Raw genomic sequence first — 23,591 nt, 5'->3', positions numbered from 1 at the left:
CAGCGGGTAACTAAGCAACGCGCTCGCTTAGTTACCCGATACTCACCTTGGATACCAGCGTCCTCGCTGGTCCTGATCGCTGGTGAGTCTGCCTGTTTGACAGGTCACCAGCGATCATGTAGCGAGGCAACAGCGATCCTGACAAGGTCAAATCATTGTCGGGATCGCTGGTGCATCGTTTAGTGTGACGGGGCCTTTAGTTACGTGTGTCATACCGGTAACATCCTCTTTTATTTAGAATAGTCTCTGGAGGCAGATTCTCATACAGATCTATGTCCGGCCCATAGTCCTGAACAGCTCATTTACATATAAGAAAAAGTATTGATTTCTCTGGAATAAGACATTGGATAACAGATATCAAGATATCATATTATCCAGCTTCCTACCTGTCCATATAGACAGCTTAGAAGGGTTGATCCTGCAGACAGATTTTTTTTTAACAAACCTATGCAACTCTTTCATGCAAGTTTCCACTCTTACCTTACACAGGAGAGTTGCATTTAGTTGTGGGAAATCTACTAGTACCAGGATTACTTACCAGGGTGTGATTAGAGCATCTGGTCTAAGCTGTCATACTGAATTCCATTGGATACACTAACTTACCTTCATGAATTGGAGAAACCTTATTACCCTCTCCAATGCACCATTACTTTTCCTTAGAAATCGTAGAGTCCCAGTAATTAATACTGATATACAATATCGAGGCAAAACTATTTTTCAATTTTTTTTACTAGAGACTTGATTCAAGCTAAAGGGAATCTGTAACTAGTTGTCACCAAGTAAAAGAGCATCATAATGTAGAGACAGAGACCCTGATTTCAGCAATGTGTCACTTACTGGCCTGCTTGCTCTAGTGTAAGGAGATGGCGGGGACCCTCCTATGCTTTTCCCCTCTTTGGTCTACTAATTGTGTGCGGTTCCCTAATGTTCATTAATGGGAATGTATTTGATGTGTGTCATGAACTGTAATGTAAATATACTATGTGTTGTTTATAGAATTAGGGATAGAATAGGAACTAGCAGTAGTATAGGACAATAGTGGGGTTAGAACATATGGGGGAATAGTAGAGATAGGAATTAGGAGTGTTAGTTTAGGTACAGGCAGAGGCAGCATAGGAGATTTCCAGTGGAGAGGAGTTAGAATAGTGCAGTGCAGGGCAATTGAATATAGGAGAGATACTTCCTGGTTAGGCAGCAGAGCCCGGGCAGCCTTGCCCAGGGAAAGGAGTCAGGAGCAGAGCAGCAGTAAAAGACAGTCTGCCAGCCCTGGGGATAAAGCTGCTATGGCAGGAAGGGGCCCCAGGCTAAGAGTTGTGCAGGTAGGCACCAACTTAGGCACGACCGTTCCAAGCGGGATCCGGGGTTTATGACCGGGGCAGGTGGAGCTGAGATGATGAACCTGGTATCTTTTCCTACAGAAAGCAAACGACGAAATGGTAGGAAGCTGGTGGGACTGAAGACACATATGGGACAGAGATGTCCAGCAGGGACTGCCAGAAGAGAGACAGAGTTGTTAGGAAGATCAGAGGCTGCCTGGAAGGCAGGGAAAGTGCAGGACATGCTGCTGTGTATATGTTGTGCTGCAAATGTGATGGATACCCTCCTGCTTAGTAAAGTTAAACTGTTGGAAAAGAACTGTCTCTGGAATGGTTTGTGGAGCTCAGGAAATGTGAGTGCACTGCTGTGCACGCTGCACCTGCAGCAGCAGTGATATTGTATTTTATCTGTGGGGCGCCAGGGTGTGGGAACCGTACAGCCCGTTGCCACAACTACCACCCGCCTTTCACTAGTTTTGATAAAATCAATGTTTTATCTGCAGTAGATTATCACTGGAGGACTAGTAAACCTGCTGCCAAGTAGTCAAGCCTATTCTTGAGCCCTGTATAACCCCACCTCCCACTAATGATTGGAAACTGTGTACACCATACATGGGCAGAAAAAAAGATGGGGGCAGGAAATACAGAGCTCAACATTCAGAAAAGTGTTACATTTGAAGGGTCTCTGCCCCTACATTATGCTGCTTTCATATTACATAGCAAAATTTTATGACAAATTCTCTTTAAGGGGGTTGTCCAGCGACATAAAAATGTATTTAGAAACAAATGGAACTGCAGTGTTTTAGTTATAAAATTAGCACTCACTGTCCTTATAGCAGGTGCTCCATTTCTCTTACCCAAAGCTTTTCTTACCCTCTCCCTGCGTGTTGCAGCGAGAGACCAGCGACGCTGGACACTGGTTTCTAATGTAAACATCGGGTATCCAGGAGCCGCGGTTCTTAGTTACCCGATGTTTACATTAGAAACCAGCTTGCTCGCTGGTCTTGATCACTGGAGGGGCTGTCTAACGATGTCCCAGCGATCCCATCCATGTCGGATCGTTGGTGGGATCGCTGGGACATAGTTTTGTGTAACGGGGCCTTTAGCTAACAAACGGAGCCTGGCAGCCTGCCTCTTTAATCACGTGCCGACATGCAAACAACGCAGGGAGCTTTCTAGCCGTGTTAGAATAGAATTGAAGCTGCCGAGATCATGGAAGGGGGTTCCAATTTTGTACTTAAAATTTATTTGTAAGTTGAATTATTTATATTTGCAAAATATCTAAATAATTTTTTATGTCCCCAGTAAAGTAGTTTTGCGTTGTATTTTGCAATAAACGTATAGCTCTGCCCTTTATCTGCAACAGTCCTTAAAGTCACAATGGTCTTGACTGTATGGTTTATTAATTTATTTTACTCATTTATATAGCGCCATTAATTCCACACCGCTTTACAAATATTATTGGCACTGTCCCTGATGGGTCTCATAATCTAGAATCCCTATCAGTATGTCTTTGGAGTGAGGGAGGAAACCAGAGTACTTGGATTAAACCCATGCAAACACGGGGAGAACATACAAACTCCTTGCAGATGTTGTCCGTGGTGGGATTTGAACCCAGGATCCCAGCGCTATAATTATTATTATTGCTTTTTTATTTCACAGTTTGCATATAAGTTATGGTAATCTACAGTGGGTACAGAAAGTATTCAGAACCCTTTAAATTTTTCACTATTAGTTTTATTGCAGCCATTTGGTAAATTCAAAAAAGTTCATTTTTTTCTTATTAATGTACACTCTGCACCCCATCTTGACAAAAGCAAAAATGTAGAATTTTTGTAAATTTATTAAAAAAGAAAAACTGAAATATCACATGGTCATAAGTATTCAGACCCTTTGCTCACACACTCATATTTAAGTCACATGCTGTCCATATCCTTGTGATCTTCCTTGAGATGGTTCTACTCCTTCATTGGAGTCCAGCTGTGTTTAATTAAACTGATAGGACTTGATTTGTAAAGGCACACATCTGTCTATATAAGACCTCACAGCTCACAGTGCATGTCAGCCCAAATGAGAATCATGACGTCAAAGGAACTGGCCAAGGAGCTCAGAGACAGAATTGTGGCAAGGCACAGATCTGGCCAAAGTTTCAAAAGAATTTCTGCAGTACTCAAGGTTCCCAAGAGCACAGTGGCCTCCATAATCCTTAAATGGAAGAAGTTTGGGACCACCAGTAGTCTTTCTAGACCTCTCTGTCCAGCCAAACTGAGCAATCATGAGAGAGGAGCCTTGGTGAGAGAGGTAAAGAAGAACCCCAAGATCACTGTGGCTGAGCTCCACAGATGCAGTACTGAGATGGGAGAAAGTTCCACAAAGTGAACTATCACTGCAGCCCTCCACCACTGGGCCTTTATGGCTGAGTGGCCCGACGAAAGCCTCTCCTCAGTGCCTGTCATATGAAAGCCCGCATAGAGTTTGCTAAAAAACACATGATGGACTCCCAGACTATGAGAAACAAGATTCTCTGGTCTGATGAGATGAAGTTAGAACTTTTTGGTGATAATTCTAAGCAGTATGTGTGGAGAAAACCAGGCACTGCTCATCACCTGCCCAATACAATCCCAACAGTGAAACATGGTGGTGGCAGCATCATGCTATGGCGCTGATTTTCAGCTGCAGGGACAGGACAACTGGTTGCAATTGAAGGAAACATGAATGCGGCCAAGTGCAGAGATATCCTGAATGAAAACCTCTTCCAGAGTGCTCTGGACCTCAGATTTGGCCAAAGGTTCACCTTCCGACAAGACAATGACCCTAAGCACACAGCTAAAATAACGGAGTTTCTTCAGAACAACTCTGTGACCAATCTTGACTGGCCCAGCCAGAGCCCTGACCTAAACCCAATTGAGCATCTCTATAGAGAGACCTGAAAATGGGTGTACAGCAACGTTCACCATCCAACCTGACGGAACTAAAGAGGATCTGCAAGGACAAATGGCAGAGGATCCCCAAATCCAGGTGTGAAAAACTTGTTGCATTATTCCCAAGAAGATTCATGGCTTTACTAGCTCAAAAGGGTGCTTCTACTCAATACTGAGCAAAGGGTCTGAATACTTATGACCATGTGATATTTCAGTTTTTCTTTTTTTTAATAAATTTGCAAAAATTTCTACATTTCTGTTTTTTTCTGTCAAGATGGGGTGCAGAGTGTAAATTAATGAGAAAAAAAAGAACTTTATTTGAATTTACCAAATGGCTGCAATGAAACAAAGAGTGAAAATTTTTAAATGGTCTGAATACTTTCCGTACCCACTGTATATGTACATAATATTATGACAGTTATTAAAAATTCCCTTGCTTCATTATTCACATAGGATACTGAGCCGCGATGTCTGCTGCAGTACCAAACACAAGAAATTGAAGAACAGAGGGAAAGATATCAGTCCCTCAGTCAGGTAGTTGAGGAACAGAGGGAACGGTATCCATTATGCCAGGTCCCAGAAGAGCCAATAGAAAGATACAATTTATGTCAAGTCCCAGAGGAACCTCGAGAGAGATTCCAGCTTTGCCAAGTAGAGGAAGAAGAGAGTGAACAATATCCATTGTGCCAGGTGCCTGAGGAGCAAAGGGAAAGGTACCCCCTGTCTCAAGTTCCAGAGGAGCCAGATGTAAGATACCCAATGTCAGAAGAAAAGAGGGAACGTTACCCCTTGGTTCAGGCTATGTTTGGAGAAACTGAACATACTCAAACTGATGCTTTTGACCTCCATCTACCCAATTACTTCCGCTCTCGCAGCCACAGCTACCTCCGTGCCATTCAGGCCGGCTGCTCACAGGATGACGACACAACTTCGCTACAGTCCATGTCACCCCCTTTGCCAATCACCAGCCGGACTCTACCCAGACACATTGGTGAGTTAAGCTTAGCAGGACCAGCATTTCTTTGCTTGGCGATCTTCATTTTTCATCTGACTCATCAATTCCAAATGCATGCCCAGTACAACCAAGAATGGATGACCCTTATACATTTGCTACATTGAGCATGAAGCAGTGATTAAAATATATTATAGGAGATTTTTCTTCATCCCTCTACTAATCCTCTACTGACCCCAGAGATTATTCATATAGATGTTCACAGTGGTCCATAATGCATCACCCTTTCTGTCCTTTCATAAAATCATCATTTTCCTCACACAGATGAGTATAATACTGCTTTCTTCTGACTTCTTAAAATGTTTTTGTAAGCAATAACTGGTTATAATAACTTGCACAGTTCAATGTGGCATTCATTATTACAGTGACTGTGATGCTTACCTGCATTTATTTTCTTTAGATCTTACTGGCTTTTTTGCTTTAGCTCAGCTCTATTATGGCGCAGTTGTTATCTGTGACTACAGTTTAGATACAGTATTTACAGGAAATCTGAGGTAGTCTGAGACACGCCCCTTGTCTCATCATTGGTTCAGGCTGCTGCTCTGTCCTTGCATCTTCCAGTTCTACCTCTTCTGATTGGCTGTTTTGCATAAACACAAGTTAATTACACCAACCATGAAATTAGTGCATAAATAACTGACTTTCCGCACAGCAAGGGCACAATGAGTACAATGTACAGATAACTAAATAAGTGAGAAATAATGGTTATTAGATAGCTAATAATAAGTGTGCTCCTGGAGGGGTTGCTTTAACTACATTCATGCTATTTGTAAAGATGGCTCTAGTCTAGAATGCGAAGCCACTTTTGATGTTCTTAAAACAAGACAAAAAATGTGTGATATAATGAAAATCTCCCATTTTGTGTTTTCACTTTTATTCTTGGCATGGATCTTTACACTATAAGTAAAACAAATCATCCAGTGGAACCTAAACTGAAGATAAAAAGATACATACTATAGAGGCAGGACAGATAGCTTCTATGGGGTCTTTTGTTGGGTCTTTATGTTTTTCTCATGGGTGGTAAGATTTTTTTCAGTACTCCTTTTCCAGGAAAACGCTATTGGGAGGGAAGTGGGTAGGGAATTGTCACTGCAGTCATGGAATAGGTGTAGAGAAGGAAATACATATAAGATTCTTCTATTCTGGGTCGCAAAACAGGCATAAAAAACTGTTAAAATCAGTTGTGGGGTCAAATAAAGTGCAATAAGGTTTTATCCAGTATACCAATGTATAAGGAAAAGTGGTAACTGCTCACCTTGTATGGTTTTGCACAACACAGTATGAATTAGGCTTTAGAAAAAATATGCTTCAACGGCTGTAGCTCCACTGGTTGGTAGATCCATTATGGTATAGAAGTAGACAAAACCCAAGATAAAACAAAATAAGCAAATACCCTGCAATAAGTAAATAAATAGCAATAGTGCATAAAAATAATATAGGGTACTTAATTAGCATAATTTTTAATAAAAATAAAGTAAAAGCCATCCCACCACATCAAGGTGACCCTATTTGGGATGGTTCTAACCTCTAGTATTAAAACTTAACCATTTGTGAAAAAGGGCTGAGACACAGCTAATTGACACCCAGTCATGGTTCGGAACTACATGAATGTAATGTCCAACTCAAAGAAAAGGGAAGCCACGGCCTTGTTTGCACAAAGTGCAAAAAAACTAAATAGATGAACTGGAATATAAGTTGGTGTGCAGCCTGTATGCGCACGTTCACACTGGCCACTAAACAGACAAAACCCAAGATAAAAACAAAATAAGCAAATACCCTGCAGTAAACAAATAAATAAATAGCAATGGTGCATTAAAAGAATATAGGGTACTTTGTTAACATATAGAATATATGCGGTATAGAAGTAGTGAAAAATGTGGGTATTTTTCACTGCTGGTTTCGTATAAACAATAAAGTCCAATATGCGGTATAAAGCTGTGTGCACACGTTGCTGATTTAGATGCGTTTCCGCAGCGTTTTTGGAATTGCATCAAATCCGCAGTGTAGTGCACAGCCAATGTTGCTCAATGTGAATTTAAGAATTCCTATGCACATGCAGTGGAAAACTCCGCGTAGATTTGCAGCATCTTTTTTTTCCGCAGCATGTCAATTCTTTTTGCGGATCTGCAGCATTTTTGCACCCATTGACTTCTATTGAACACATCCGCAGCAAAAACGCAGGTGTAAAAAAGATCTGCGGATGTGGGTGCGAGAATCACTGCAGATTGGGAGGAGGGAAGTGTGTGGGTGGAGTGTGGAAAGAGACTGTGTGCGTGGGTCTGCGTGTATGTGTGTCTGTGTGTGTCTCTGTGTGTGTGCTGGTGTGTGCGTGTCTGTGTAGGCAGCCATTGTCTGATGGGACTACTGCTCCCATTCGGCTATGAATGCTCACAGTGATAGCATTGCCAATGATGGAACAGTAGTCCCATCAAACAATGCATGTGTTCAGTAGTTAAAAAAAAAACCAGAACATACAGAACATACATATACACATACATTACAGACAGTACATATAACAGAGTACATACTCTCCAATCACCTTGTCCCCAAAGCCCTTGATCTTCTGTAATAAAAATAATAAACCAACCTATACTTACCTTTCCGCCATAGTCCAGTTAATACCGAGTGCCCAACGACGATCTCCGGTGTAGAACACGGACATCGGGCGATGTCAGTTTTCTACAGGGGCTCCCACAATGAACTGACTGACGGAGGTACTCCTCCGCGGTGTATCACTCCGCCACTGCCGGGACAGAGGTCACCTGAGTTCATTCTCTCACCGTCAGTGCTGTGTGAGAAAATTCCCATGCAGCATTGCCGTAAAGTGAGAGCCTGAACTCAGATAACCTCTTCAGTGATGCACTGCAGGAGCCAATATCTCCTGCCAGTACATCTTTGGAGGCCCTGTAGAGCAGTGACATCGCCTGATGTCACTGTTCTATAGGGGAAATCGTCGTGAGACACTCGTTATTATTTGGAATACATAGGAACAGGGAGTATACTATTGGTTTATTATTTTTTAATTTTTGCAGGTAATCGAGGACGTCGGGGAATTAGGCATGGTTGTAAGTATGGTGAATTTAAGAATATTAAAATACTTTTTCTGGCTGTGTGTTTCTTTATTTAAGGCCAGGGTCATACTGCGCTAGGCAGCCCGTTCAACGCAATCGTGTTATGCTATATCGCTAGCACATCCTAGCTAGCGGTGATGGAGCCTCAGACGCTGAAGCCCGTGTCCGAGGCTCCGTCACTGAATGACGGCACATTGCTAGCGCATGCCGATTATGGCATGCGTCAGCGATGCGCCCGATAATGGAGGTTAGTGGCAGCGTTAACGGACTGCGTTACAACGCGTTATGCCGTGGTGTAGCGCAGTCCATCTAACGGACTGCCATAATGCAGTATGAACCCAGCCTAACTCTTTCACTGCTATAAGATTAGTAATGGATAGGCGTCTTATTGACGACTCTCCATTACTAAACAGACTTGATGTCATCTTACAATGCAAAGGTGACATTAACCCCTTATTACCCCATATGCCATCGCTACACGGCAGTGTGAAGAGAGAGACTAAGCACCAGAATTAGCGCATCTTACCGATGCGCCATTTCTGGGACGCCTGTGGGCTGGTGTTCGTAGCCGGGGGGGCCAATATCCATGGTCCCTTCCTAGGCTATGAATATCAGCCCGCCACTGTCTGCATAGCCTTTTCTCGTTATTAATTATAGGGGGACCCCACGTTATTTTTTTGGGGGCCCCCCTATTTTAACAGCCATTAAAGGCTATGCAGACAGCTTCGGGCTACTATTAATAGCTTGGGAAGATCCATGGGTATTACCCCTTTCCCAGGCTATAAAGATCAGCCCCCAGTCGCTGGCTTTCCCTCTCTGGACTGGAAAATTGTGCGGGAGCCCACGCAATTTTTTTTCCATTTTTTTTAAATTAAACTGATATTGCGTTTAAGGCCAGGGTCACACTTGCGAGAAACTCGTACAAGTCTCGCACCTCAATACCCGGCACTGCCGCCGGCACTCGGGACTTGAGTGTGCGGCTGCATGTATTTCTATGCTGCTGAGCGCTCCGGTCCGAGTGCCGGCGGCAGTGTCGGGTATTGAGGTGCGAGACTCGTGCGAGTTTCTCGCAAGTGTGACCCTGGTCTAACGCAGATTAGATAGATATATTTATAGACAGATAGATATATCCATAGATATATAGATATATTTATAGACAGATTGATATATCAATAGATACATCTACCTATCTATAGATACAGTGGGGAAAAAAAGTATTTAGTCAGTCAGCAATAGTGCAAGTTCCACCACTTAAAAAGATGAGAGGCATCTGTAATTTACATCATAGGTAGACCTCAACTATGGGAGACAAACTGAGAAAAAAAAATCCAGGAAATCACATTGTCTGTTTTTTTTCATTTTATTTGCATATTATGGTGGAAAATAAATATTTGGTCAGAAACAAGCAATCAAGATTTCTGGCTCTCACAGACCTGTAACTTCTTTAAGAGTCTCCTCTTTCCTCCACTCATTACCTGTAGTAATGGCACCTGTTTAAACTTGTTATCAGTATAAAAAGACACCTGTGCACACCCTCAAACAGTCTGACTCCAAACTCCACTATGGTGAAGACCAAAGAGCTGTCAAAGGACACCAGAAACAAAATTGTAGCCCTGCACCAGGCTGGGAAGACTGAATCTGCAATAGCCAACCAGCTTGGAGTGAAGAAATCAACTGTGGGAGCAATAATTAGAAAATGGAAGACATACAAGACCACTGATAATCTCCCTCGATCTGGTGCTCCACGCAAAATCCCACCCCGTGGGGTCAGAATGATCACAAGAACGGTGAGCAAAAATCCCAGAACCACGCGGGGGGACCTAGTGAATGAACTGCAGAGAGCTGGGACCAATGTAACAAGGCCTACCATAAGTAACACACTACGCCACCATGGACTCAGATCCTGCAGTGCCAGACGTGTCCCACTGCTTAAGCCTGTACATGTCCGGGCCCGTCTGAAGTTTGCTAGAGAGCATTTGGATGATCCAGAGGAGTTTTGGGAGAATGTCCTATGGTCTGATGAAACCAAACTGGAACTGTTTGGTAGAAACACAACTTGTCGTGTTTGGAGGAAAAAGAATACTGAGTTGCATCCATCAAACACCATACCTACTGTAAAGCATGGTGGTGGAAACATCATGCTTTGGGGCTGTTTCTCTGCAAAGGGGCTAGGACGACTGATCCGGGTACATGAAAGAATGAATGGGGCCATGTATCGTGAGATTTTGAGTGCAAACCTCCTTCCATCAGCAAGGGCATTGAAGATGAAACGTGGCTGGGTCTTTCAACATGACAATGATCCAAAGCACACCGCCAGGGCAACGAAGGAGTGGCTTTGTAAGAAGCATTTCAAGGTCCTGGAGTGGCCTAGCCAGTCTCCAGATCTCAACCCTATAGAAAACCTTTGGAGGGAGTTGAAAGTCCGTGTTGCCAAGCGAAAAGCCAAAAACATCACTGCTCTAGAGGAGATCTGCATGGAGGAATGGGCCAACATACCAACAACAGTGTGTGGCAACCTTGTGAAGACTTACAGAAAACGTTTGACCTCTGTCATTGCCAACAAAGGATATATCACAAAGTATTGAGATGAAATTTTGTTTCTGACCAAATACTTATTTTCCACCATAATATGCAAATAAAATGGAAAAAAAAACAGACAATGTGATTTTCTGGATTTTTTTTTCTCAGTTTGTCTCCCATAGTTGAGGTCTACCTATGATGTAAATTACAGACGCCTCTCATCTTTTTAAGTGGTGGAACTTGCACTATTGCTGACTGACTAAATACTTTTTTTCCCCACTGTATATCTATCTATAGAGAGAGATATATCTATAGATAGATATATCTATCAATCTATCTATAGATTTACCTATGTATCTATCTATAGATATATCTATCCATCTATTATCTATCCATCGAGTAATCTATTATCTGTCTGTGTAAACATTATTCTTCAATGGAGTATGTAAAATAAGAGGTTGGACAAAGAAATGACATCACAATTCTTTTTTTTTTGTTAAATAATATATCTTTATTTAGGTTACAAAAACATATACAAATCTGCATTAAAAAAATGCATCAAATCCGTGCGGATTTTTACCTGCGTTTTCTGCCAAGTGATGCAGAAGTGATACATTCTGTTTATTTTTTTAAAAAAGTTCAATCAAATCGCTTTAAATTAAAGACTGAAAAGTTGAAATACATTCTACCTTGGAATCTTTTGGGTAAAAAGATGGATTCAAAATACGGAAATCATTTGTATCAACATTAATTGAATCTACTTCACCTGATTCGCCTTCTAAATCCTCCAAAGTAAGCCGCATATATTGTTCTTCAAACATCAGTTGTGCAGAGTTTTCACAATTCTCCAGGAACATTGAGATCATTATAGAAATGCTTTTTAACTGTCAACAATCTAGCTAATTTATTCACATCTAAAATAGTTTGAAATAAATCAAAATCCTGATTAGGAACAAAATTCATCCCTTTATTCAAAACACTGATCTCATGTTCAGAGAGAATTGTAGGAGTAAGAACAATTACACTGGATCACAAATTGTCTATTTTTTCTTGGCCCCTCGTATTGGAACTTGGGGGATCTGAATTTTTTCCTCCTCGGTCGTTTCTCCTGTCGTTTTTTGAAGCTGAAAAACCTCCATCTCCTCCAGTTTCCTCATTTGAGGATTCTGAGTTCTCTGCATTAGTATCTGAAAAACCCTCCTCAGATGAAAAAGTTACATTTCTAGATGGAGTTTTATCACCCATGTTGTTTTTCAGGATAGATTTTAAATCAGATTTATCCCTCAGTTTTTTTGGATTTGTGGAAATAAATCCTTTATTCCTCTTCCAGTCATAAACTTTATCATGCTTCTAGTCCAAACAGTCTCTTCGGAATTTTTTCTTTTTGATTGTCATGATGTTATTTTCCATTTTATCCAAATTTTCTTTCATTTTAGAATGCAACAATTCATACTCCTGGGTTTTATTGAAACTGACAAGTGAGGATTTTATCTGTGCAATGTCTAAATTAATTTGTTGTAATTTTTTTTCCTCTTCAGAGATAATCAACTTCATGAGGTCATTTGAGCATTGAGATAAAATGTCATTCCACTGTTTTAGAAATGTATCAGAGAAAATATATGTGGGTACCTTTTTAATTCGCAGTCCTCTTGGACTCATCAGCTTTTCCACATACGTGCCCAAGGTATTGCGATCCCACCATGTTCTTAGCTCTTGATGAGAGATTTTCTCCAGCTTATGCATTAACTCTTTCAGGCTCAGGTCAGTATTCCTTTCTGAATCACCGAATGCCTCTTGTAGTTTATCCGGCCATGACTCCATGGAGTTGAAGATAATACTAAGCAGAAAGAGTAGGAATAATAATAAAAAGGGAAGTAGCTTGTGAAGTACAATAAATCCAGATCAATTTCTTCAATCCATTGCATATATTATGCTGGTACACAGGGCAAAAAGTCAACCACAAGGTAAAACAAACAAAAAAATAGCCCCACCGTGTCCTATATTAAGATTCAGTTCGTCTTGCAATGAATGTAGTGGGTCTCCAGCCAATAGTCGTGACTTGCAACTTATCATAAGAAAGAAATTTTGGCGAGTCCCAAAAATAGATAAAATCCTCAAATTTATTTCAAATATTTTAAAAGATCATATAGGTTGGGGATACATCTCAATGCGTTTCTGGCAAAAGCCCTTATTCACTGAGATAAAGATTCCTTATGACAGGGTTCCCCGACTCCAGTCCTCAAGGCCCACCAACAGATCATGTTTTCGGGATTTCCTTTGTATTGCACAGGTGAAGCAATTATCACCTGAGCAATACAAAGGAAATCCTGAAAACATGACCTGTTGGTGGGCCTTGAGGACTGGAGTTGGGGAACCCTGCCTTATGATACATGGTATAAAAACAAATGGTAACCAACCGTTGATCAATGAACACACATGTTAGCTATCAATCACATTTTGAGAATAATTTGCATAATCAGCAAGATAAATCCCAAGAGAAAAGTGTCATTTCTATAATTCATACCATTGGGGCATTTTGTGTCAAGTTTGATGATCCAAAATAGTTCTCTTAAGGGGGTTTTACACATAGCGATATCGCTAGCAATATCACTATAACGTCACCGGTTTTGTGACGTTATAGCGATATTGCTAGCGATATCGCTATGTGTGATACTTACCTCCGACCGACTCCCCCGCTGTCCATTGCTGATCGCTCGAGATCGGCCGGCTCCATTTCTCGTCGAGCGCTTCCTGCTGGGCTTCCTGCTGGCGCCGACGAGCGACGCATGGACGTGGACGGAGGACGTCAGGATCGCAGCGTCTGAAAGGTAAGTAACGACCACTGTATCGCTGCTGCAACGCTGTGAGATCTACCTGTGTGGCAGCTCACTAGCGACCATTTAGTGATGCACCAGCGATCCTGACCGCGTCATATCATGGTCGGGATCGCTGGTGCATCGCTAAATGTAAAAGGGCCTTTAGGAGGAGTTTTTTCTTAAACTCACTGCCTCTAATAGGATTATCTACTCTTTCTATCCCATAAAATGAAAAATTAGTTGGTTGATTCCCCCTTATGTCTTCTGTCTCTTTACAAAGTGTTTACATGCTCCTGAATAGGATGCATTTTTATTTTTGATGTTAGCAACATGTTCTGCCATCCTTTTCTTTAATTTATGTATTGTGCAGCCAATATATTTCATTTTACATTCTTTGCAAAATATGCAATATACAACATGGATGTAACATGGAACAAAGAAGAGATCCCAATAATGTTAAAAAATCATTCTATTCAAAAAATTCTAAAATGACAAAAGCATAATGCCGTATAGGGGACGCCGTAAACACTCAAAAAATCATCATGAGGAGAAAATGTACATGACCCGGACTAAAACATGTGTGAACCAATCACATAACAATACATGTCAATTATCCTGATTCCATACTATAAAAGACCATGGGTGATGTCCAAAATAGATGAATATATTCAAAAGATGTCCCTCCCCAAAAGTAAGGAAAGTCACTCTGTGAACTAAAGGCATAAGTGCTGCAAGGCCGTGTATAATAACACAGTCACCATGTAAGGCAAAAAATCCTAATCATAAAAATGCCACGGTGCACAGAGCAAAAAAGATGTATAATTACCTCTATGGGACAGTGTAGTTCAGCGTCCCATAGGGGACGTGGGGTGAGGGGACGCTGGACTGCTATTTTTCCCTGTCCCTACTAGGACTCAAACCCAGGATCTGCTATATGAGGGGAAGAAACACTAGGTGCTCGCTCCCATTAGCGATAAAATTTGACAAATTCAATCCGATTAAAAATTTATTTCTATACTTCTGTTCTCAATGGCGTTTTATTTCCTGCTCCGATCGGATCACGAATGGACAGGGAAAAAATGCAGCATGCTACGATTGCATGCCAAATTCGGATTGCAGGCACCAATACAAATCTATGGGTACCTGCAAAACATCGCACTGCACTCGGATATCACCTGAGTGCATTGCGATTGACGCTGGCAGCAAAGGTGATGGAGAAATTAATTTCTCCATCTCCTTTTGCAGCTGCTCATACCCACCAGCGTTAATAAAATCAGTCCGATGTTTTTCCTGAAAAGTCGGACAAGTGTCATGTGACTGTCATGTAAGTGCAATGCAATTTTTCTCACCTAGTATCCGTATGACATCCATATGGCATTGCGTATGCAATCCGCATGCAATGTGATTTTAACATTAGCTTTTACATAGAATAATTCTCTATGTCATTTAAAGATAGTTTTCTAGTTTTCTAACAAAATATTCTTTCATACACAGATAGATAGATATATGTGAGTGAGATATATAATCATTGCTTTCCGTGTGTAGCTTACTGTACATGTATTTAAGTAATAAATAAACAAATTAAAGTAAAAATGGCATGAGGTCCCCTGAAATTTTAATAACCGGCTGAGGGAAAGCAGACAGATGGTGCAGATGTTTATAGCCTGGGAAGGGGATAATAAACATGGAGCTTCTCAGACCATTAATATCAGCTCACAGTGGTATACTTAGCCTTTACTGGTTATTAAAATAGAGGACCCACTAAAAACCAGCAAAGGCTAGGCAGACTGCTGTGGGCTGATAGTAATAGGTTAGGATGAGGCATTGGAAATTGGCTCTATCCCCAACTAAAAACATCAGCTCTCAGCTACCTCAGAAATGACGCACCCATAAGAAGGAGCATGTGAGGTAATAGTATTGGAGTTGATGTCCGCTTTGTATTGGCAAGCTCAGGGTTTAGCAATGGAGAGGCATCTATAAGATGCCCCCATTGCTAAACCCATAGTAAAATTGTAAAAAAAAACACAGCCTGCATAAAGTCCTTTATTTGAAGTAAACACTTCCCAACCCTTTTATCCATTTAATTGTAAAAAATTAAAAATAAAAAAGCAAACTTATACTCACCTGTCCAATGAGAAGATAATCCACAGATGCACATGTCCCCTGTAACAGACAAGAAATAATAAACCACCATATTCCTCACCTATCCAATGAGAAGATAATCCATTGATGAGTCTAGCTAGCATCTAGCAGAAACACTGAGCTATGCATGATAGCACTGCATCAGTGTCTCGCGGTGACGTGAATAAGGTGATTGGAGTTCATAGCCGATGAACTGCATTCACTTCAATAACATTATGTCATGATCCAGGCTGGATCTGACAGTTTAAATGGACAAAGTTGAACTTTTTTTCCTTTGGCTAGGTGCCAAAGTGGGTTGATTGCCCCCGGTGGCCATTAGAATTATTACACATCATGTCATTCATTCTAAGTTGCCCCAGTGGTGGTGAGTGGTATCGCACCTTAGTTTTAGGGTTAATGTGCACGCAATTACAAATCAGATGTTAGGCTCTATGAAAGGGAGCCAGGTGGGTTCAATCACTGTTGGTGATATTGTGTGTTAGTCAATCACAAGGAAGCCTGGGTGAGGAAGGAGCTGAACATGAGTCCTGCGCAACCCAGCCAGAGGGGACGAGTGGCAGCTATGTGGTCTGCAAGAAGGACTGGCATGGCGTGGTGGAGTCACAGTTTATGGTGTTGGCAGGAAGTGCTTGCATGGCTTGGTGGAGTGACGACTATGGAGAGAGTTGCACTCAGCATGCGGGACTTGGTTGCTGAGAGCTGGACTCAAGCATGCTGGACTTCTTGGGCAGGAGCTGAACTCATCTTTGGGACTCTGTTACTGGACAGCTGCATCTGGTGGTGGACTCTGCTCCAAGGCTGCACTATGGTGAAGGATCCAGTTATGGTGATGGATCCGGGTGGAGGAGAAGATGCACACAGGTGGTGGGCTCTGTTGCTAGGAGCATACGCAACAGAGCAAAGCTAAGTGGTGTTTTCCCTGTGTGTTTTAGTGCAGTGGTGGGATTAGTTTCCGCACCGACCAATTCCCTAGTGAGGGTTTAGGTCAGGACGAGCTAGGTTTTTTAGGTTCCTGTTGCGTGCCCGGTGCAGAACCGGCATAGGGAACGTTAGGAGTGCAGGGACACTGGCTCAGGGGAGCTCAGGAGGTCTCCACTTCCCTATTCCCTATCACAGGGCCCACCATTGTTAATGTTTCCCAGGTTTCCCTTATTATTTAAATTCGCCTTACTGGAGGCGGTGGTTTCCAGACTTGTATATACGTGTAATGTCTAAATTCGCCAGTTGGAGGTGGTGTATCCAGCTGCACGTGTTTATTATTTAAATTCGCCCCACTGGAGGCGATGTATCCAGGGTCACGTTCATCACATGGTTCGCCTTGCGGTAGTCGCTGCGTCCAGACACACGTGACCGTGACACATTATACCTAGCGGCTTGATAACTTTCTCACACTATCGGTGACGTCAGTGAAGTCAATGCAGTTAATCAGTTATGAAGTCCACTCACCTTACTCATGTTACCACAAGGCACTGTTGCTGCGCTATCACACGAAGCTCAGTGTTTCTGGTGGATGCCAGGCTAAACGCTCGCATCATACCAACGGTCAGCATGGCGTCTAGATGTAGCATAGCTAGACTCATCAAGAGACAATGGATTATTTCCTCATCGCTAGAAAGTTCTCATGCCGCTAGCGATGACATGTGAGGTGAACGGAGCTCAACAGCTATGAACTCCGATCAATTTATTCAAGTCACTGCAGGATGGCTCTGCAGAATCTCATCCTGTGTGAGCTAACACGGAGCCAGCAGAGCGAACTCCTGGCACCCCGTAGCATTATACAGTGGTGCAGTCGCCCTCGGCAACTGGATTCTAACAGACTGTTTTGTTTCTCGGCTGTTACCCGGAGGATACCGTATGCTGTACACTGTGTGAGTGTGGACATTAAACACATTTGCTGTGAACTTTTCCTGTGGTCATTGTCTGTCACACTGAACCAACACCGCTGCACTACGGTTGGTTGGAGAATGTGGGCAGTGTGAATTGAGGCATACCCCAATGCCAGCTGCATGTCTGTCATTAGGCCTGCCACACTGTAACCCAGGCATGCGGACAAAATGGAGAAAATCCTGAGGCAGCTGGTCCTCATTCAGCAACAACAGCAACAGACCAATAACCTGTTGCTGCAGTAAATTGCAGTCCTGCATGAGGCACCTCAAGCACTGACCCCGGAACATCGCGAGGCTGGAGACAAGGTCCGCTCCACTTTGAGGAAAGTGAGTCCGGAAGATGACATTGGAGGTTTACTCACCATCTATGAGCGCACAGCAGAGCGGGAGAACCTGACAATGTACCAGTGGGCTAAAGTGTTGTCTCCGTTCCTGAGGGGTGATGCTAAAGACCTACTTTTACCTAAGTTGGGAGGATGCCCAGGACTATGCCAAGCTAAAAGGTGAGATTCTTGCCTGACTGGGGGCTAATACCTACGTGAGAGCCCAATGGGTGTTTTCATGGTGGAGAGGGTGGTGGCTGATTGGCTGGTGAGGGCTCTGCCAGCAGCCATACAGTGTTGGGTGGGGCAAGGGGACCCGGGCAGTCTGGACCAGGTGGTAAGACTGATTGAGCGGTACACGGCCACTCAGGATTTTATACGGAACATGGCTCCATTACAGCTGTCATTTCGGGCCTCACAAACCCAGGGAAAAGTCTACAACCCTCTACTGGGGCCAATCAGGACCAAGTCCATACCGAAGGAGTATCCCGAAGGGAAAGTGACAGCAGACCCATGTCCCCTAAGTCGGCCCCAAGGTCCAGTCGCACTGCAGATATCAAGTGTTGGCGGTGCCATGGCCCTGGACCTGTTGACGCCAACTGCCCTGTGACCACTCAACCTATGGACTGTGGGTATACTTGCCATGTGTCTATGTATGCCCAGCCAGTCTGCATTGCCACTAAAGGCACTGCTGTTACTGAACCCCAACTGTGCCAGGTACTTGTTAATGGGTGCCAGACAGACGCTCTCTTGGACTCGGGTAGCTTACTGAGTCTGGTACATGGGTCCCTTGTTGCTGGAGACAACCTCAATGGACGGAAGTTGGGGGTGGTATGCATGCATACACGGGAACTCCGAGAGGTTACGTTTTCCACTCCATGTAGAGAGATAAGATGTGGTGGGAATGGTAAAGACTCTTCTGTATGGGACTGTATTGGGAAGAGACTTACCCCTCCCTGTGGGAGACCAGGGTTAACCCTCCCAAGGTAAATGATTTTCCGGGCGTGGAACCCGAAGATCCTGAATCAGGGATACCTGCCGTAGGGGTCGCTAACATAGGGATGGAGTGTAACCCCGATAGTTTTCCCCTAGAGGTATTGACAGAAGAGGTTGAGGACACCCCACTAGTGATGAGCGAGTATACTCGTTGCTCGGGTTTCCCCGAGCATGCTTGGGTGGTCTCCGAGTATTTGGAAGTGCTCAGAGATTTATTTTCTGTCGCCGCAGCTGCATGATTTGCGGTTACTTGACAGACTGAATACATGTGAGGAATGCCTGTTTGTTAGGAAATTCCCACATGTATTCAGGCTGTCATGTAACCGCAAATCATGCAGCTGCGGCAATAGAAACTAAATCTCTGAGCAGTTCCAAATACTCGGAGATCACCCGAGCATGCTCGGGAAAACCCGAGCAATGAGCATATTCGCTCATCACTACACCTCACCAATCCCCGAGCTGGAAGTGTCCCTGGTAAGTTTGGAACAGCTCAGCTCCAGGATCCCACCCTTGCTTGGGCACAAGAAAGGTTGATAGAGGTTAATGGAGTGGCTCAGCAACCAGGTGCAGAAACGTTTTTTCCCCGCATGGCTGTCAAACAAGACTTATTGTACAGGGATTAACAAATCAAGGATGAGGTGGTAGGACAACTGCCTCAATCCTACCTTCGAGCGGTGCTTGAAATGGCTCACACCCACACGCTGGGAGGGCACTTAGGGGTCAAAAAGATGCAGGAACTCATACTGCAACATTTTTTGGCCTGAAGTTTACGCGGAGGTCCAGAGGAACTGTGACACGTGTCCGGAATGCCAACTGACCTCACCCACCGCGAACTATCGAAGTCCATTGGCACCTCTGCCCATCATAGAGGTACCTTTTGAGTGGATTGCAATGGATCTAGTGGGGCCGATAGTAAAATCTGTTTGGGGCCACCAACACATATTGGTGGTTGTAGATTATGCCACCCGGTAACTAGAGGCCATTCCGATTCAGCACACCTCAGCCAAACTTATTGCCCGGGAGTTGTTTGCCATGTTCTGTCGCCTTGGGCTACAAAAGGAGATCCTCACTGATTAGGGGACTCCTTTTATGTCCAAGGTGACAAAGGAACTTTGCAAGCTTCTAAAAATAAATCAGTTGCGCACGTCGGTATATCATCCCCAGACTGATGGGTTAGTCGAGCGCTTCAACAAAACCCTCAAATTCATGTTGAAGAAAGTAGTCTCCGAAGATGGAAGGGATTGGGACATGTTGTTGCCCAACTTGATGTTTGCCATTTGGGAGGTACTACAGGCTTCCACGGGATTTTCACTTTTTGAGCTACTGTACAGCAGGCATCCGAGGGGTCTGCTGACGTAGCCAAAGAGTCATGGAAACAGTAACCTACACCCCATAAGAGTGTCATTGAGCACATGGCCAACATGCAGGACCAAACTGCAGCGGACATGCCTATAGTAAAGGAGCATTTGGTGGATGCTCAGGCAGCGCAGAGTTGCATATGTAACAAAAAGGCCACAGTTCGCTTCTTTAACGCGGGACATTGGGTGTTGGTTTTGGTGCCCACACCGAAAGAAAGCTTATGGTCAAGTGGCAAAGGCCGTATGAAGTTCAGGAAAAAGTGGGCGAAGTAAACTACCGAGTTTTCCAGCCCGGGAAAAAGTAAACCCAAACAGTTGTATCACGTTAATCTGTTGAAAGTGTGGAAGGACTGGGAGTGTATGCTTACGGAGGTGACTCCTGACATATCTTCTGGGGGCAGAGGCTGAGGGAGAGGTAAAGATAGGAGACACCCTCACAAGTGGGGTACCACAGGGCTCTGTCCTGGGCCCTGTATTGTTCAACATCTTTATCAACGATTTAGATGAAGGAATTGAGGGTAAACTGATTAAATTTGCTGATGACACAAAGCTAGGAGGGATAGCTAATACTAGAGAAGAGAGAGAGAGGATTCAAAAAGATTTAAATAAACTGGAGAAGTGGGCAGCAACTAACAGAATAGTTTTTAACAGGGAGAAATGCAAAGTACTACATCTGGGCAATAAAAATGAAAAAAGCATATATAGAATGGGAGGAATAGGGCTAAGTGACAGCACATGTGAAAAAGACTTGGGTATACTAATAGATCACAGACTGAATATGAGTCAACAGTGTGATGCAGCAGCAAAAAAGGCAAATGCAATTCTAGGATGTATTAACAGAAGCATACAGTCTAGATCACGTGAAGTCATTATTTCCCTCTACTCCTCTTTGGTCAGACCTCATCTGGAATATTGTGTCCAGTTTTGGGCACCACATTTTAAAAAAGACATCAACAAACTGGAGCAAGTTCAGAAAAGAGCGACCAGAATGGTGACCGGTCTGCAAACCCTGTCTTATGAGGAAAGGTTGCAGGATTTGGGAATGTTTAGTTTGCAAAAGAGAAGACTGAGAGGAGACTTAATAGCTGTCTACAAATATCTAAAGGGCTGTCACATTGTAGAAGGATCAACTTTATTCTCATTTGCACAAGGAAAGACTAGAAGCAATGGGATGAAACTGAATGGGAGGAGACACAGATTAGATATTAGGAAAAACTTTTTGACAGTTAGAGTGATCAATGAGTGGAACAGGCTGCCACGAGAAGTGGTGAGTTCTCCTTCAATGGAAGTCTTCAAACAGAGGTTGGACAGACATCTGACTGGGATGATTTAGCGAATCCTGCTTTGAGCAGGGGGTTGGACCAGATGGCCCAGGAGGTCCCTTCCAACTCTACGATTCTATGATTCTATGAAAACAGCAGAGGCGAGAGGTGAGGAAATTGGTGCAAGGGAATACTGATATTCTCGGGTTTACCCGGTCGTACCTCTGTCTTCCAACATGACATTGTCACCAAGCCTCACGTAAGGGTACGAATGAAACCGTTTCGTGTGCCCGAGGCCTGGAGACAAGCCATTGTGAGTGAGGTGAAACAAATGCTTCAGCTGGGAGTAATTGAGGAATCCTGGAGGGACTGGGCTAGCCTGATTGTGCTATTCCCGAAGATGGACAGGTCATTACGGTTCTGTAATGATTTACACTACCGGTGATCTCACCTCAGCCAACACCGAAACTGCTGCAACCCACCCACCTACTGTCTCCTACCCCACCATCCTGTAGCATGTAAGCCCGAAAGGGCAGGGTCCTCTCTCCCCTCTGTATCAGTCTGTCATTGTTAGTTTGTTTACTGTAAGTTATATCTGTAATTTGTATGTAACCCTTTCTCATGTACAGCACCATGGAATCAATGGTGCTATATAAATAAATAAATAATAATAATAATAATTTCCATAAGTTAAATGAAGTGTCAATGTTCGACCTTTACCCAATGACAAGGGTGGATGAGCTGACCAAGCGCCTGGGTCAGGCCCATTACTTCACCATGCTCAACCTGAGCAAGGGTTATTGGCAGGTGCCTCTTTCAGAGTCGGCAAAGGAAAAGACCGCCTTCATAACACCGGACGGTCTTTACCATTAAGTAGTCTTGCCCTTTGGACTACATGGGGCCACTGCCACATTCCGAAGGTTGATGGATATAGTGCTGGTACCCCATCGGAAATATGCATCAGCGTACTTAGATGACATCATCATCTTTAGTACTGAATGGCATACCCACTTGTCCCAGGTACAAGCGGTAGTAGATTCGCTCAGAGCCACGGGCTTGACAGCGAATCCCAAAAAATGTGTGATAGGGCTTGAAGGAAGCCCAGTACTTGGGTTACTTGATTGGCCGTGGGGTTATCAAACCCCAAATAAATAAAATCAAGGCCATTCAGAACTGGCCCAGACCTGTTACCACCAAACGGGTGAGAGCGTTTCTCTGAATCATTGGGTATTGCCGGAGGTTTATACCTCATTTTTCAGGGAGAACAACACCCCTTACCGATCTCCTCAAGGGAAAGAAATCGGTCATGGTTCAGTGGAATCCCCAGAAGGAGGAAGTGTACCAATCCATGAAGGTGGCGCTGTGCTGACAGCCGAGAGCCGACCCTCATTATCCCCAACTTTCAGAAACGCTTAATTGTGCAGACAGATGCCTTTATCGTGGGCCAAGGAGTGGTCCTGTTGCAGGAGGTGGACAGAGAGGAGCATCAGGTAACCTACCTAAGTCGGAAACTCACCCTGGCCGAGAAACATTATAGCGTAGTGGAGAAGAAGTGCCTGGCCATTAAGTGGGCTCACCACATCACATCCACAGTGGTGATGGAGCTTCACATGTCCCCACATCACATCCACAGTAGTGACAGAGCTTCACATGTCTCCACACCACATCCACAGTGGTGATAGAGCTTCACATGTCTCTACATCACATTCACAGTGGTGATAGAGTTTAACATGTCTCCACATAACCCCTGACATATGAGTACTGTGAGGTAAAGAATCTATAATGATGGTTGTGTGCAAGAGTTTAAGTATATGTGCGTGTTTATCTACATATATACCACATAATACACTTCAGCTACTGCAGAACCTCAATCCATATTGATGTGTATCTACATATATTCCACATAATACATCTCAGCTGCTGCAGAATCTCAGTCTATATGGATGTGTATCTACATATAGACCTCAT

The 23,591-nt window shown here is 43.5% G+C and overlaps 1 protein-coding gene across 1 annotated transcript in view; it reads left to right on the top strand.

Annotated features, from left to right (window-relative positions):
- DLGAP4 (DLG associated protein 4) overlaps positions 1-23,591 on the top strand; it is a 305,990-nt gene that overhangs the window by 126,680 nt on the left and 155,719 nt on the right. Inside the window, exon 6 of the mRNA XM_073555302.1 lies at positions 4,691-5,228. Coding sequence (XP_073411403.1) covers positions 4,691-5,228 — 538 coding nt within the window. The remainder of the gene's footprint in view (positions 1-4,690; positions 5,229-23,591) is intronic.

This window comes from Dendrobates tinctorius, unplaced genomic scaffold, assembly GCF_039654945.1.
Source record: "Dendrobates tinctorius isolate UK_male_01 unplaced genomic scaffold, ASM3965494v1 ptg000223l, whole genome shotgun sequence".
In the NCBI taxonomy this organism is placed as follows: domain Eukaryota; kingdom Metazoa; phylum Chordata; class Amphibia; order Anura; family Dendrobatidae; genus Dendrobates; species Dendrobates tinctorius.
This window is presented reverse-complemented; position numbering and strand designations above follow the sequence as displayed.